The 15409-nt window shown below is 45.9% G+C and overlaps 1 protein-coding gene and 1 long non-coding RNA gene across 2 annotated transcripts in view; one reads left to right on the top strand and one right to left on the bottom strand.

The window, feature by feature from the left end:
- Positions 1–1784: 1784 nt before the first annotated feature.
- Positions 1785–15409, bottom strand: part of TTC9 (tetratricopeptide repeat domain 9) — a 35765-nt gene continuing 22140 nt past the window's right edge. The window contains exons 2-3 of the mRNA XM_015144030.3: positions 9421–9603; positions 1785–6080 (exon numbers count right to left, since the gene is read on the bottom strand). Of these exons, the coding sequence (XP_014999516.1) occupies positions 6001–6080; positions 9421–9603 (263 nt within the window). The 3' untranslated portion in view covers positions 1785–6000. The remainder of the gene's footprint in view (positions 6081–9420; positions 9604–15409) is intronic.
- On the top strand, positions 5999–14833 carry LOC144330356 (uncharacterized). The gene is made up of 2 exons (XR_013396425.1): positions 5999–6114; positions 13636–14833. It is a non-coding gene; the product is annotated as an uncharacterized LOC144330356 (long non-coding RNA).

Genomic DNA, 15409 nt, shown 5'->3' with positions numbered 1-15409 from the left:
GTCCTGTTGGAAGGTTTCCTTCCTTCTACAGTGCAGAGAGGGGGAATATGGAAGGTGAACGTGCAAGTATTAGCAGCCACACTATAAACAAGGAAACTGAGGCCAGGGAGGGTGGGGGAAGGAAATAAATGTTTTTTCTGTGCTTATTCTGTGCCAGCCACTGAGCTGGGACATACTTATTTCTTAGTCCTCCCAACACCCTTTTAAGGGATAAAACATTTCCCCAGCCTGGCCAACATGGTGAAAGCCCATCTCTACTAAAGATACAAAAATTATCCGGGCGTGGTGGTGTGTGCCTGTAATCCCAGCTACTCAGGAGGCTGAGGCAGGAGAATTGCTTGAACCTGGGAGGCGGAGGTTGCAATGAGCTGAGATCACGCCACAGCACTCCACCCTGGGCGACAGAGCAAGACTCTGTCTCGAAAAACAAAACAAAACATTCACCCATGTATGGGTGAGGAAAATGAGGGTCAGAAAAGTTAGACTACTGCACCAAGGTCACACAACTAGCAGATGTTAAAGCTGGTATTCAAACAAAACTCCATCTATCCACTGTAAAATGTCACATGGTTTGAAATGGTGGAGCGGCGTGCTCTAAAGTTTGCTGGGCCTCAGCAGTGGCCCCTTAACCTGGCTGGTTACCTCATGGTGTTCAAAAAACTATCCTGAACATTATCCCTGTGAAACTGATTCAATGGGTCTAAGGTAGAGTCTGAGATTACGTATTTTTAAAAAGCTCTTCCAAGTGATTCTGATGTCTTGGAAAGCACAGGGCTGGAGCATGTGGCTTCTCTTCTGACCCAAGTCTCTCAGGACATCTTCATTTCTCAGAAGCACAGATCTAGTCCAGATCTGCATTTACCTCAAGTAACATTTGCCACTGAACCCATTATTCATTCATTCCAGGCTCAATGCTCAACGTTTTCTGAGTACCTACAATGTGCCAGGCATGGTGCTCGACATTCTGACTGCAAAGATGAATATAATACAGTGCCTGTCTTGAGGAACACCCAGGGTGTGCGGGAGATGAATGTAAACTAGAAACTACAATTTGTTGTAGCAAAAGCTAGGCTGAGGTAGGCTTGTGTTGCTTTAATAATTCAGACTAAAGGACCAAGGAAGGCTTTCTAGCAGTAATCCTGAGTCAAGGCCTATACGAGCTAGCAAGGCAAAGAGAGGACTGAAGGGCTAAGGAATAGCCAGTGAGGTAGAGGGAAGCAACAGCGTGGAAAGGTCCAGAGACCCAGCACAATGGTTCAGGGCAGCACAAGATGTTGTGCAGCAGTGGAATGTAGGATACTTTGGGAAGAGGACCAGCAAGTGAGCCTGGAAAGATCAGTGGAGACAAAATATGAAAGACCGTGTGTGTTGTTAAGGCATTTGGCCTTTATCCTAAAAGTGACGAGGCGCCATTAAAGATTTCATTTTTTTCTTGAGACAGAGTCTCACTCTGTCACCCAGGCTGGAGTGGAGTGGCGCCATCTCGGCTCACTGCAACCTCTGACGCCCAGGTTCAAGTGATCCTCCTGCCTCAGCCTCCTGAGTAGCTGGGATTATAGGTGTCTGCCACCACACCCAGCTAATTTTTTTGTATTTTTAGAAGACATGGGGTTTCACCATCTTGGCCAGGCTGGTTTTAAACTCCTGAGCTCATGATCCACCCACCTTGGCCTCCCAAAGTGCTGAAGTTGTGGAGTGACATGGTCAAATTGTGTTTTGGAAGGGTCACTCTGATAGAAATAAGAGAATGAACTGTAGACAGAAGCCGGCAACAGAGGAACCAATTAATTGCAGAATTAAGAATTTATGTATGTCAAAAAGCACCATAAACAAAATTTGAAAGCAAAGCACTTGGAAAGCATATTTGCAGCATTTCTTGACAAAAATAATATTCTTAATAAAATTACAAATTGATAATAAACATACCGATATCAAATAAATAGAAAATTCACAAAGAAAGAAGTACAAATGGTCAATAAGCATATGAAAATGTTATTCGCGAAGAGTCAAAGAAAGTTAAAATAACATTGACATACTATTATCCCAGCTATCAAATTGGTAAAGATTTGATAAGTGATGATACCTAGTGTTAGGGTGCAGGAAACAGGGTACTCTCTAGACTCCAAATAGGAGAGTGTTTTGGTACAAACTTTCTGGAGGGTGGTTGGCAACATGTATCAAAATTCTTAAAAATAGCCAAGCAAGTCTCTTCTTGGAGTTTATCCTAAGGAAATAGTTATAGACATGTGCAAAATTTAGCTACAAGAATGTCAGCTGCAACACTATTTACAATAAAGATTGGGAACAAATGAAATAATCACTATTTGGTGACTGATGATTAAAAAAGGGTCCATCCGTATAAATGAAGATGCTGTTGAGAAAGTTTGATATGCAGAAAATGTTCATGATATTATTAAGTGAAGTAATAGAAGGAACAAAAAACAAAAAGTGTCCAATATGCTGCCATTTGTGTGTGATAAAAGAATATATACATATGTTTGACAATGTGTAAGCATCTCCAGAAGGATGTAAAATAAATTAGAGGGAAACTAGATGCTGGCAGACAGGGTAGGGAGAAGATTTACTTCCGACTACAGAGCAGTTTGTACTTTTTGAATCTTGTGTCTTTGTATGTATTACATATTCTAAAATATAAATACACATTTGAAAAGTTATTAAAGAGTATATTCAGTGTGATCCAGTTTTTGTTTAAAAAAACCCACAACTGTGCGTGTGCATGTGTACATTTACACCAAAAAGAACTAAAAGGTATATTCAAAAGAACACACATTTGTCTTGGGTGGTAAGCTTATGGATTGGATTTTGTCCTTTTTTCCCCTAAAACTTCTACAATACACACATGATGCTTTCACAATAATTAAAAAGCATTAGTTTTTCCCCCAAAGAGTCCATCGCAAAAGTCCAGGCAGGGGATGACAGTGCAGGTCAGATGCATGATTAGTACTCCAGTTATATAGGTCAGCAGTGACATCCACAAAGTATGGAATTAAATCACAGTTCTTGTTTTGGGGAGGGATGAGGAGAAGGAAGCTGAAGATTTGGTAGGGAGAATGAACCTGGTTTTGTGCTCTAAAGCCTTTGTTGGACAAATGCACAGAAAATTCAGCCCTGTCACCCCAAACATCAACCAATACCCCAGGTAGCTTTTTTTCTTTGGGATTATTTAACTTCGGGTCACAGTGAATGGAGTTCCAATAAGCCTGTATATCTAAGTTAACCAAATAAGCAGATGACCTGGACGCTTGTTCTATGAGGTTCTGAGAGGCTGTCCTCATTTCGTTCTGGTTTTTGATCTTTCTACATGGGATGGCTACAATCATATCCCCAACTGTCCAGCCCTGCCCCAGCACACTCATGTAAACAAGACCTCTCTCCTGTCTCTGCATGGGGAATAATTACTCAGAGTCCTTCCTGACGCATAAAGACCAAGGGAAGACCCTGGCAGTTTGAACTGGTTCTCCGGGTGACCTCTGCCCTTCTCTTCATCCTTCAGATCCTAACAAACTATCTGCCAAATCACAAACGTTCTAAGTTGGAGGCCTGGGAATGGGGGTGGGGGTCGGGGGGTTTGAACACATGCCCGTGTGGGGCCATAGGGTAGTTTTGGGTTAGGGTCATATAAAGCCAGCTAGGAGGAAGAGGAAAGACAGCCTAACATAGTAGGGATTGGGGAGAATGTGGCAGCTGAAACAGCTTCTTCCTTTTCCTCTTCTCCAGAGAGTGAGCTCTAGGTGAGTAATGGCAGGGCCCTCAATATTTCCAGCACCTTCCCCGTACCCCCCATTGAAAGCCTTTGGGGAACTATGTGAATATAACTTACGCTGCTCTCTTCTGGGCCCCTGGGCTGTGATTGGATTCTGCTGTGGTGGGGCATCTGCTTATATAATTAACCCATATTTAACTTTGTGTTTCCTTTCAGTCTCAGTTGTGACCCTTTCCCAATGCTGGGGATGGGTGATGAATGCTAGAGGAGTTGTTGGGATACATGCTGGCTCCATCAGTAAGTAGAATGAGCAATACATAGACATAACTACTGGACCTCAGCTGCCTTTTTCTGACCTGTCACTGCTCTGACCACTAGGGATTCTGGCCTCTGGTCTTTTTGGGCCCTTGAGTAAATACATGAGAAAGCCATGTACTATCACTGACATCATGAACACTTTTCAGGTTAATACATATAGTCCTGTTCTCAAATGGTTATAATTGCCCAATATTATACTTATAGAGAGGCAACTAAGTATAGCATAGATACCAGCCAGAGCTCTGGAGTCAGGCAGGTCTGGTTCAAATCCTAGCTATGCCACTAAAGGCCATGCAACCTTGGGATAATTAATTTTTCTGGTTTTCAATATTCTTACCCATCAAACGGGAACAGTATCCCAGAGTAACTGCATGAAAGAAATGAGATTATACATGTAAAGATCTGAAGATAATGCATTTAATAAATCCTAACTATTCACATTATTGCATCTGTATATATTTTAATTTTGTACAACATTGTCTTTTTCACTAGTCACACGAAAAATACATGAAAGTGCTCTGGTAATTTTAAAGCATTATATAAATTAAAGGTGTCATTGGTAATAATCTCATATGCATTTCTTAACCCTTCCATTTCCTTGAAGACTGAGACTACATCCCATGTCCCACAGCACATTGCACAATGACGGGCAAACAATACGCCCTCAGTAAGTCTTTCTTGTTTGACCGAAGCAACATGGCTTAGCATAATGAGCACAGACATCAGGAGACTAGGCTGGGATGAAATTAGTTTAAGGCAGGAGAGCCAGTCTGCAGTCATAATTTATTCATTCAACAAGTATTTGTTGAACACATTCTATGTGCTAGATATTGAGTTCGGATAATTTCATCAAAAGAAGATTGTACAAGTTCTGACAAAGCCAAGCCCCTGGGCGGTCTCCACAATCCCAGCCCACTCTTAAAAGCACAAAGGCTGCAGCCACCATTGTCTGCCACTGGACAAATGGCCAATTGCTTTGGGGGAAGCCCCATCCTGCCTGGCTGTAAGTAGCTCTGACTGAGGGTTGGAGGAAGGAGTAAAAGTGAGGGAGCGGGCTGCTTACAGAACTGACAAGAACTACTATCTGTTAATTTATTTTTATTTACACTGAATCAGTCCACAGTTCATTCCCCTAGTCTATATGATGCTCTTTCCCCTGGTCATCATCTTTCCCTCCCTGTCACCTACACAGTCACCCTGTCCCAAACCTTGGCCCACTTCATCCTGCCCTTCTGCGGTCACAGCTGCCCGCTGGGTGGGAGTCCGGGGGAATGGTATGTGTGGTCACCAGAGGGCACTGAGTGGGCTTCAGTGGCATGTGAATCCTGGCAGAGTCTCGGATCCCTGACGGGGAGAGGAGAAAGCACAAGCCAAGACAACGAGTTGGGGAAGGAGGCAGGGGCTAAGGTGACTGGTTGGGGGTGAGGGGTGGGAACTCCAGTGTACACATTCACAGTCTCTACGTCGGCTTCACCAGTGCTTCTGCTGTTTGTCTCATCCCTGGATTTCGAACAGTTGCCTTGAGATGTTCTGGCTCTGGTCTGTCAGGAAGGTGTGGAAGGATCCAGCCCATGGGCTGTGTGCCTGCTGCCTATGGGATGGTATGCTTGCCAGGCTCCGCCTCTGTCAGAAGCACTGGCCAAAGTCAAAGCCACAACAGCATCCCAGCCCGCGAGACTCCTCTCCAGCTGTCCCAGCAGAAGCCGGGCCCCTCTCAGTCGCTGACCTGCCAGAGGAGAGGATGTCTCCAATGTCTGGGCGACCTACCGGATTCCAAATTTGCATCTCTCCTTCTTTTCACACTGGGAGGAGACAAAGAGTTGGGGTGCAACAGGAGGAAAAACGGGGAGCCAGAAGAAGTGGGGAGAAAGGGACAGAACCCAGGACAGGGCTCTCCACCAGGGGGTGTCTGGAAGTCCCCGGTGAGGCGTGGGCGCAGCTCTGGAGCTGCTTCCTGGTTACATGGCTTCTTTCTCTCTCTGGGAGCATCGGCTGAGCTTCATCTCCGTCAGCTGGATATACCGAATCACGTTGGTGTCTGTGAGGAGAGAATAAACCTTAGGGAACACCAGGTGAGGGCAACTATCACATTTACACAGAATCAGCAAAGGCTGTGTCTGCAGACAACCAGCAGGCCAGGCTCACCCAACCAAGGTCCCTTCCGCCTATCCATGGTGGCCGAGAGGGCAACTAGGTGTTGGCCTTCTCCTTCACTGCCTCCCCTTAGCAAATGTGGACAGGTTGGCCTGACCCAGGGGACATGAGAGAGGATGGGTGGGAGAGGAGAGATAATTTCTCTCCTTCTTTCTATGCAGCAGCATATCCCAGTGGTTTGCCAGCCAGCGCAGTTAGTTTAGTGAGACCCCAGTTGGAGTTTAACAGCAGGCAAGTTGCCACCTTCTCTGAGCCTCCTGTCCCATCTGCAAGAAGCAACCTCCACTTTTTTTTTTTTTTTTTTCTTTTTCTGAGATGGAGCCTCGCTCTGTCGCCCAGGCTGGAGTGGAGTGGCACAGTCTTGGTTTGCTGCAACCTCCACCTCTCAAGTTCAAACAATTCTCCTGCCTCAGCCTCATGAGTAGCTGGGATTACAGACACATGCCACTGTGCCCCGCTAATTCTTGTATTTTTAGTAGAGACGGGGTTTCATCATATTGGCCAGGCTGGTCTTGAACTACTGACTTCAGGTGATCTGCCTACCTTGGCCTCCCAAAGTGCTGGGATCACAGGCATGAGCCACCGTGCCCAGCCAACAAGCTCCATTTTTGAATGCCAACCTTGTGCCAGGTTTCTAACCTTCATGATCTCATGTAATCCTCACTACAATCCCGCAAGGTATGTATCCTCCTCCTCACTGTGACAAAATGGAATAGGGATCTTGAGAGATTAAGTCAGATGCCCAAGGAGACACATAGTAAATTGTGTGTCTGGCTGCAAAGCCTGCCTCTCCTGAGGACTGTAATACCTGCCTCATGAAATTGCTCTGAAGCCCAAAATAGGTAAGTCTAAAAGTGCTTAAAACAATGATCAATAAATATTAATCTAATGTAATTTTTTTTTAAGCTTGAAGAGTTTAAAATGACTTTGCTTCATTGTCTTATTTTTGTCCTTATAAGTAGGGTCAGATGACCACCTCACCAAAACAGGGGCATTTCTTCTCAGTTCCTGTTATTAGTGAGGAGGGCACGGCATGGAACAACTGCTAAGTTCCACACACACCAGAACATAAGAGTGATGGGGTGCCTGGAATAGTTACTTCTGGAAGTAAAAATGAATACTATATCATGCTAAAAAATGCCAAGCGTATACTCCAGGACAGTGCTGGCAGATAGCAGTGCTCCAGAAAATTCTGTTGTATGAGTCCAATGCTTAGTCTTCAAGCTGCTTACAGTTGGTGGAACACAATTTATATACAGAAAATAAATCAACAACAAGGTGTTCTTTAAAAAGATAAAAAAAGTATACATTTAGACGTTTGTAAATTGATCCTAAAGTTCTTTAAAAACTTTTGAAAGGAGGATTGTATTAAAAAAAAAAAAAAAAAAAAAAAAAAAGGCTGGGTGTGGTGGTTCATGCCCATAATCCCAGCACTTTAGGAGGCTGAGGCAGAAGGATTGCTTGAGCCCAGGAGTTCAAGACCAGCCCTGGCAACATAGCAAGACTTCGTCTATACAAAAAATAAAAAACATTAGCCAGGTATGGTGGTGCATGCCTGTAGTCCCAGCTATTGGGGAGGCTGAGGTGGGAGGATCATTTGAGCCCAAGAGGTGGAGGTTGTAGTGAGCTGAGATCATACCACTGCACTCCAGCCTGGGTGACAGAGCGAGACTCTGTCTGAAAAAAAGAAAAAATTAATCATATAAACAACAACAATAGCAACATCTAGCCAAGGTTGTTGTTTAAATGTTACTTCCTCAGAGAGGTTCTTTCTGACTACTTGGTCTAAAATAGCTCCCCACCTTTACTCTTTTTTTTTTTTTTTGAGACAGAGTCTCACTCTGTCACCCAGGCTGGAGTGCAGTGGCACGATCTTGGCTCACTGCAACCTCCACCTCCTGGGTTCAAGTGATTCTTCTGCCTCAGACTCCTGAGTAGTTGGGACCACAGGCGCGTGCCACCATGCCCAGCTAATGTTTTGCATTTTTAGTAGAGACAGGATTTCACCATGTTAGCCAGGATGGTCTCGATCTCCTGACCTCCTGATCCACCCACCTCAGCCTCCCAAAGTGCTGGGGATTACAGGCGTGAGCCACCGCACCCGGCCTTACTCTTTATTTTTTTTTTTAGACAGGGTCTTGCTGTCGCCCAGGCTGGAGTACAGTGGTGCCATCTTGGCTCACTGTAGCCTCCGCCTTCCAGGCTCAGGTGATCCTTCTGCCTCAGCCTCCCAAGTAGTTGGAATTACAGGTGGCCACCACCACACCCAGCTAATTTTTGTATTTTTAGTAGAGACGGGGTTTCATCATGTTGGTCAGACTGGTCTTGAATTTTGGAGCTCAAGCGATCCACCTGCCTCGGGTTCCCAAAGTGTTGGAATTATAGGCATAAGCCACCACACCCAGCCCTCTGTTTACTCTTGATCTCTTTATTCTGCTTTATTTTCTTCACAGCGTTTATTACTACTAAATAGTTCATTTGTTTACTGTCTGTTTGCTTGTTTACCGGTTGACTTCCAGTCATCCCTTGGTGGAGAGTCCCTCCCTGGGTTCTGTCCCCTCTCTACACTTTTTTTCCCACTTACCATAGACAGTGAGCCATTATAATATAAGCTCTTTGAAGGCAACAACTTTCTTTGTTCACTACTATATACCTAGCAACATTGTACCCCCTCAATAAATATCTGTAGAATGAATGAATGAATGACTGGTGGATATAATCTAAGTGAATGGTATAGATTACACATGTCCTAAGGATTAGGATCTGACTGGAGGAGTCAGAGCATGCTTCCTGAAAGGTGCTGGGCTTAGCACCAAATTTGCCTGTTTGTATTCTGTGTCATCAACCAGACGTGAGCTCCTCATGGGTAGGGACCATATCTTTTCATCTATTCCCTTGGTGCTCAGCACAAATCTTGGCACATAGTATGAATTCAATATATATTTGTTGAATAAGTGAAGAGAGCTGGATTCTGAGTTGAAAAAGATGAGGAATTCTCTACTCTATTTGAAGAGAAGAGGTGCCCATGCTCCCTGGAACTCAAACCCTAGGCAAATGCATGGGCTGTGTGCTCCTCTTACTTACGTCTTATCATATATCTGATCCCTAATTTTGCCATCTCTGCCCCTGCCTGGCCCTCCTAGCCAAGAAAACTGCTGCAATGAGAAGGTTCCAGGAGCCACCAGAGCGGGGAGGAAGTAAGAAAACGGCTATTTCCGCCTTACCTGTTGGTTGTTGGGTCCTTGCTTCTTTCAGGTAGTAGAGTGCTTTGTCATAGTCCCCAAGGTGGTAGAAGGCCACACCAGACCGGTAAAGGGCCTTGAAATTCTCCCCTTCCTTCTTCAAGACTTTGAGGCAATATTCCTTGACTCGTTCATAGTTTACCAGCTCAGCCTGGAGCAGGCAGGCTATGGAGGAAGGGAGGGAAAATGCCATCAGCACAACAGCGGCCGGCTCTGCATGTCTCCCTTGAGTTCCCTCTCTCCAGAGGTTTAGCAGGGTTGGGGTTTTCCACTGGGGTTTATGTCATGGGATTTGTCTTCCAATAATCCTAGGCTCCCCGACCAGTTTCATCACTAACAAGCCATGTTAACAAGCCTTGAGCAAGTCACTTAACCTTCTGTTATGGGTTGAATGATGCCCACCCTTCCACCATGAAAAGATATGTTGAAGTCCTAACCTGCAGTACCCAAGAATGTGACCTTATTTGGAGACAGGGTCTTCACAGAGGTGATCAAGTTGAGGTCATTAGAGCAGGGCCTAATTCAGTTGTTTGGGTAAGGGAGAAGGGACAAGATGGAGGAAGGTGAACAAGATGGAGCAGTCCCTGTTGTTTCCGGGTTCTTCATCACAGATTTTCCCACGCCCGGGAAAAATTCCCAGGCCCAGGGAAAGAACCAAATCAACTGAGCATGCGCAGAGTGACGTCAAGCCGGGGACACCGAAATTCAAGAAGCCACTCCTACACACAGGCCCCAAACTCCTCCCCTTCCAGCTCCCAGGCATAAAAGTCCGCCACGGGTAAGCGCCGGTGTGACTTCTTCAGCCCTGGCATTCGTGGACTGGAGAACCTCACCCAAGAGCGCCGGCACGACTTCCCTGGCCCTTTCCTGCGGACCAGTGAACCTCGCCCGAGAGTGCATGCATATTTGCAAATAAAAGGGCTGCCACTTTCTTCGCTCGTTTTGGCCTTTATTGATATTTAGTCTTTGCATCTATTAATAATAGTAATAGAGAAACAAAACACCAGTGTGACTGGTGTCCTTATAAAAAGGGGAAATATGAACATAAAGACAGACACACACAGAGGAAAGACGACGTGATAAAACATGGGGAGAAGATAGCCATCCATAAGCCAAGGAATGCCTGAGGCTACCAGAACCTTGCAGAGAGGCATGGAACAGATTCTTCCTCACATCCCTCAGAATAACAACCCACCAGCACCTTGATCTTGGACTCCTAGCCCCTGGAACTGTGAGACCATACATTTCTGTTATCTCAAGTCACCCAGTTTGTGGGACTTTGTTATGGGCAGCCTTAGGAATAAGCTACCAGAGGCAATTATCATCATCTTCATCATCATCTTCGTCGTCATCATCACCATCATGGCCAATATTTGTTGAGTGCTTACCTTGTAGAGATGCTGGTCTCATTGTTTTACATGTATTACTGATATAATCCTCAGAATACTCTGATGTGGGTACTACTATTGTTTCAGTTTTACAGGTGAGGAAGTTGAGGCTCAGAGAGCTCAAGAAATTTCCCAAGGTCACACAACGTGAAAGAGGCAAAGATGGGATTTAAACCGAAGCTGTCTGGCTCCAGAATCCAAGTCCTTCCTAATCTAGTTGTTGGAGGGATTATGTAAAATAATGGCTATAAAGTACTTAACGTGGGTTTGGCACATAGCAAGCATGAAAAAAATGTTAGTTAACATTCTTAGAATTCTTTTTAGCCTTGTGCCAGTAACATCTGCCTCTGACTTCCCTCAAGTTCCCTTTCATATATATTTGTCTCTGCAGTTCCTGAGAAAAGGGGCTTTCTGGTAGGCTAGTGACCAGCTCATACAGGGCACATGTCTGGACATGAGAGACCTAGGTGTCCCAGGCAAGAGGAAGCTATGGCAGGCAGGTCTTATGGTAGAGAGCCCTCCCCATCCCACAAACAGCCATCTTTGAGTAAACTGTGTCCCTCTGAAGCTTTCTCTTACCAGCTCTGAGCCACAGGAAGCCACAGGGCTGAGACTAGGGTGATGACACGCCTGGAGGATGACTAAATAGCCTTGAAGAATGATTGAAATTTTGTGCCCTAGGCACCTCCCTCTAATCCCAACCCTGCTGAGCCACCTCACCTCCATTTAACCACTCAAATATCTAGTAGGCACTGACCAAAGGCAAAGAATGTTGTATATTTGGAGGGATTACAAAAAAAGAGACAGGAAAAAGGCACCTGTCTGCTTCTTCAAAGCACATAAAACCAGAGACTTAGGAGGCAAAACTGGTGCTTCTGTTCACAACCCAGCTGGGTGGCTGGGGGAAAATGCTGATGCTCTGTTCCTTCTTTGTGCCCAGACTTTTCCACACTGACAGAAGACACCTCAGGATAGAGACAAGTCACTGATTTCAATCTTCAGGGATCTAACTTCAGTCATTCTGACCCCTTAAGTAACTTCTCAGGTATCAGAATTGCTGAGATTTTTTTTAAGAGACCAGACTTTTCTTTGAGCATTTAGGACCAAAAAAGTCCATTCTTTCACAGAATGAGGAGAAATACACAGACTCTCAAGATGAAGGTATGAGAACCAGGAAGTGAAAGAGAATCAGCCCAGATCTAGAAACTGACCTGTCAGGTTTCACTGGCTGCAGGGCAGAAAGCCAAGTCAACAGAAGCAACAGGCTGCTAACCCCCTGAGGGCAGCTCCTGTTCACCCAGGACTACAATCTTCTGGTGCGCCAGGGGGTCCTTCTGATCAGCTGATGCTACAAGCCCCGCTCCCCTCTCCTCCCTCCATGGTGGGGTCTTAGGCCCTTCTGTTCCCTTCCTCACCCCCATGTTGTTGGAGCCTGTGCTGGTGCTTATGTGGCTGTACAAAGAGAGAGAGGGGTTTCTGTACAAAGGTTCCTGGATGTGAACCTCAGTGAATGCTACTTGTGTGGACTTGGCTCCAGCACCTGCTCCCAGAGCTAAAAGCTGTCCTGTCCACAGCTTCCACACTCCCTGTCTGATGTCCTCTCTGACCAGGCCCAGCAGCCCTCTTCCTGTCCAGCCCTCCCTCTTCAAACAGACACTTCTGTTTGCTGACCCTGGCAGTCTAGGAAAAGGACCTTTGTTTTGTTTTTTTTTTCCTTTTTTTTTTTTTTTAAACAGTTTTTGAATGCATAAAATGGTGGTGACAGGGGGAGGGGAAGCAAAGAGGCCTGGAAATGGGGAAGGCTCCTCACTCCCACGAAGGGTCAAAGGAACCACAGCAATCAATTTTCGGCACTTATTTGGTAAAAACATTTCTAGGTCCCCTGCAGATCCGGTGGGAACTGGCATACCTGGCTGTGGACTAGGATTCAGACCTGGGGGGAGGCAGGGCTAGGCTGGTTATAGGGTGTGCAGCCTCAGCTGACACGAGAGACAGGGCCCAGAAAGATGGAGAAATGGCTGGGCCAAGAAGTGGAATCTGGATAAGATGTTGAGATGCCAGGCCAGGACTCTTTTTTTTTTTTTTTTTTGAAATGGAGTCACGCTCTGTCGCCTAGGCTGGAGTGCAGTGGTGCGATCTCTGCTCACTGCAGCCTCTGCCTCCTGGGTTCAAGCAATTCTCCTGTCTTGGTCTCCCGAGTAGCTGGGACTACTACAGGTGCCCGCCACCATGCCTGGCTAATTTTTGTAGTTTTAGTAGAGACGGGGTTTGCCATATTGGTCAGGCTGGTCTCGAACTCCTGACCTCTGGTGATCTGCCTGCCTCAGCCTCCCAAATTGCTGGGATTATAGGCATGAGCCACTGCACCCGGCCCAGGCCAGGACTCTTAAGGGAATCCAGGGGTGGAGGGGGTGAGAGCCAGGCAGGAGGCTGGCCCCAGTGCTACCTCCAGGTGATTTTTAGGCACCTCTCTGCTTTTGGGTGGGTAGCTACTGGTACATCTAATAAGCCCATGGGATAGGTCAGATGGCATGACAGCAGGCACATGTGAGGGTGGAGGAAGTTAAGAAGAGGTGGACTGGCTGCCTCCTGATTGCTCCTTCCCCATCCCTGTAGCCATTAGCCAGGACCTGGCATTGCAGTGGACCTCAGGATAAGTGGTATCACCCCACAGTGTGTTCTCCTCATGGTTATTAATCCCTTCTCTGGTGTCAGAGGTGCTAAATACTTCACATACACTATGTCTTTTTAATCCTCACATCAACTCCATGAAACAGGCTCAGGTTCTATTTTTATCTTTCTTTTATAGATGATGAAACTGAGTTCCAGAGAAATGAAGTAACTTGCTGAAGGTCACCCAGCTGGAAGGTGGTAGAATTAGGATATCAGCCCACTTCTGTCAGGCTTCCAAGACTGTGCACTTGACCTCTGGGGTGTCTGTGGGGCTGCATTTGAAGCCATCGGAAACCCACACAGCCCCTGGGGAGAAAGAGAGGTCATCTGTGGAAACCCCCTTCTGCTGTGTTCCAAAGCTAACAAGCAAAAATTGATGCCTAACTGCTGGGCGTGGGGCAGTGGGATCAGGTGATGAGCTGACATCCCCCCCACCCACCTGGGGCTAACAGATGGGCAGGGAGGGCAGAGGTCATATTATCTCAAATATTCACATGTGGGTTAAGTGCTATGAAGGACAAAGGTAGAGAAGGAGCATACCCAGGCAGGAGGGGCCTTACCTTGATCTAAGGTATAATGGGAGGCCTTCTTGGAAGAAGTGGTATTTTAGCTGGGATCTAAAGATTGGGTATTTCTCAGCCTCAGCACTATTGGCATTTTGGACTAGATGATTTTTTTTGTTACATGAGGATGTCTGGAGCCTTGCAGGATGCTTAGCAGCTCCCCTAGCGTCTTCTCACTACATGCCACTTGTGACAGCCAAAAAATGTCTCTGGAAATTTCCAAGTATTCCCTGGGTGGTGGGGTGGTGGTAAAATCACTCATGTTTGGGAATCACTGATCTGGGTGAAATTGAGACGTTTTCAAGGCAGAGCCCAGAGAAAGAGAGTGGGCGAGGGTGAATGGACTGTTTGAGAAAGTTTGGGAAGCCATGCCTGCAAGGCTGGAGCAGAGAACCAGAGGGAAGGGTGAAAGAGGTAAAGCTGGAAAAGAAAGAAACCAGGACACAGAGACCCTTCTGGTCCACGTAGAGGACCTGGGACTTCATTGTGAGGCAAGAGTGGATTTGGATGATGAAATGATGGTGACTCATGGGGCCAAAGTGGAGGCAGACAAGCAGGAAAAACGGATCAATGTAAGTGGCATCCAGGAGGTAGAAGTCACCAGCAGCAGGGAATTTCTGCAATATTTTCTCTCTACTGTCCACATTTGTGAGGTAGAGCCGTTCATCCGGGAGATCTTTATTGTCATTTTGGATTTCCTGATTGTCGAGAAGTGTTTCTCCATGTTGTGGTGACCTGGTCTCTGTTTGAATTAAGGATTATCGTCTCACAGTCTCTGTACTCTGCCATTTGGCATGCATCAATATTTTAAAGAGCACTGAACTAGGAATCATAAGAGCAGGATTCTAGTTCCATTTTTGCCACTAGCCAACATTACGAAAATTAGTTTCTCTTTCTGGGCATCTGCAAAATGAGGGATCTAAATTTCACTAAATAACCTCTACCGTCCTTTCGGATCTAACAGCCTCTGAATACAAATGCTTGCCACTTAACAGAAGGACAAAATAGTTTCACTGGTTACTCTTCAAAAGGATTTCCATTCTCCCTATTAATCAAGGTCAGGTATCTTCATCAGAACTGGTAAAGCAGTGATCAAGAGGGCTTCTGTAAGACAACAATTACATCCTGCTGTGTGGATTTTTTTTTTTTTTTTTTTTTTTTTGGCATAGAGATTGGATTATGTTCTGATGTGAGTCTTCCCAAGTCATGGCACTGGAGTGAGATCTTCCCTGAAGGGAGTAAACTTCCCCACTGTCAGTCATCCTGAGCACAGGAGGCTGTTGAGTTGGAAAGGCAGGGTTTGGACTGACTGGCAAGGGAGCCTGGCCTGGACTCTGTGGATATACT

The sequence above is a fragment of the Macaca mulatta genome, chromosome 7 (assembly GCF_049350105.2).
Source record: "Macaca mulatta isolate MMU2019108-1 chromosome 7, T2T-MMU8v2.0, whole genome shotgun sequence".
Classification (NCBI taxonomy): Eukaryota; Metazoa; Chordata; class Mammalia; order Primates; family Cercopithecidae; genus Macaca; species Macaca mulatta.
The sequence above is the reverse complement of the archived record's forward strand: the minus strand, read 5'-3'. Positions and strand labels throughout refer to the sequence as shown.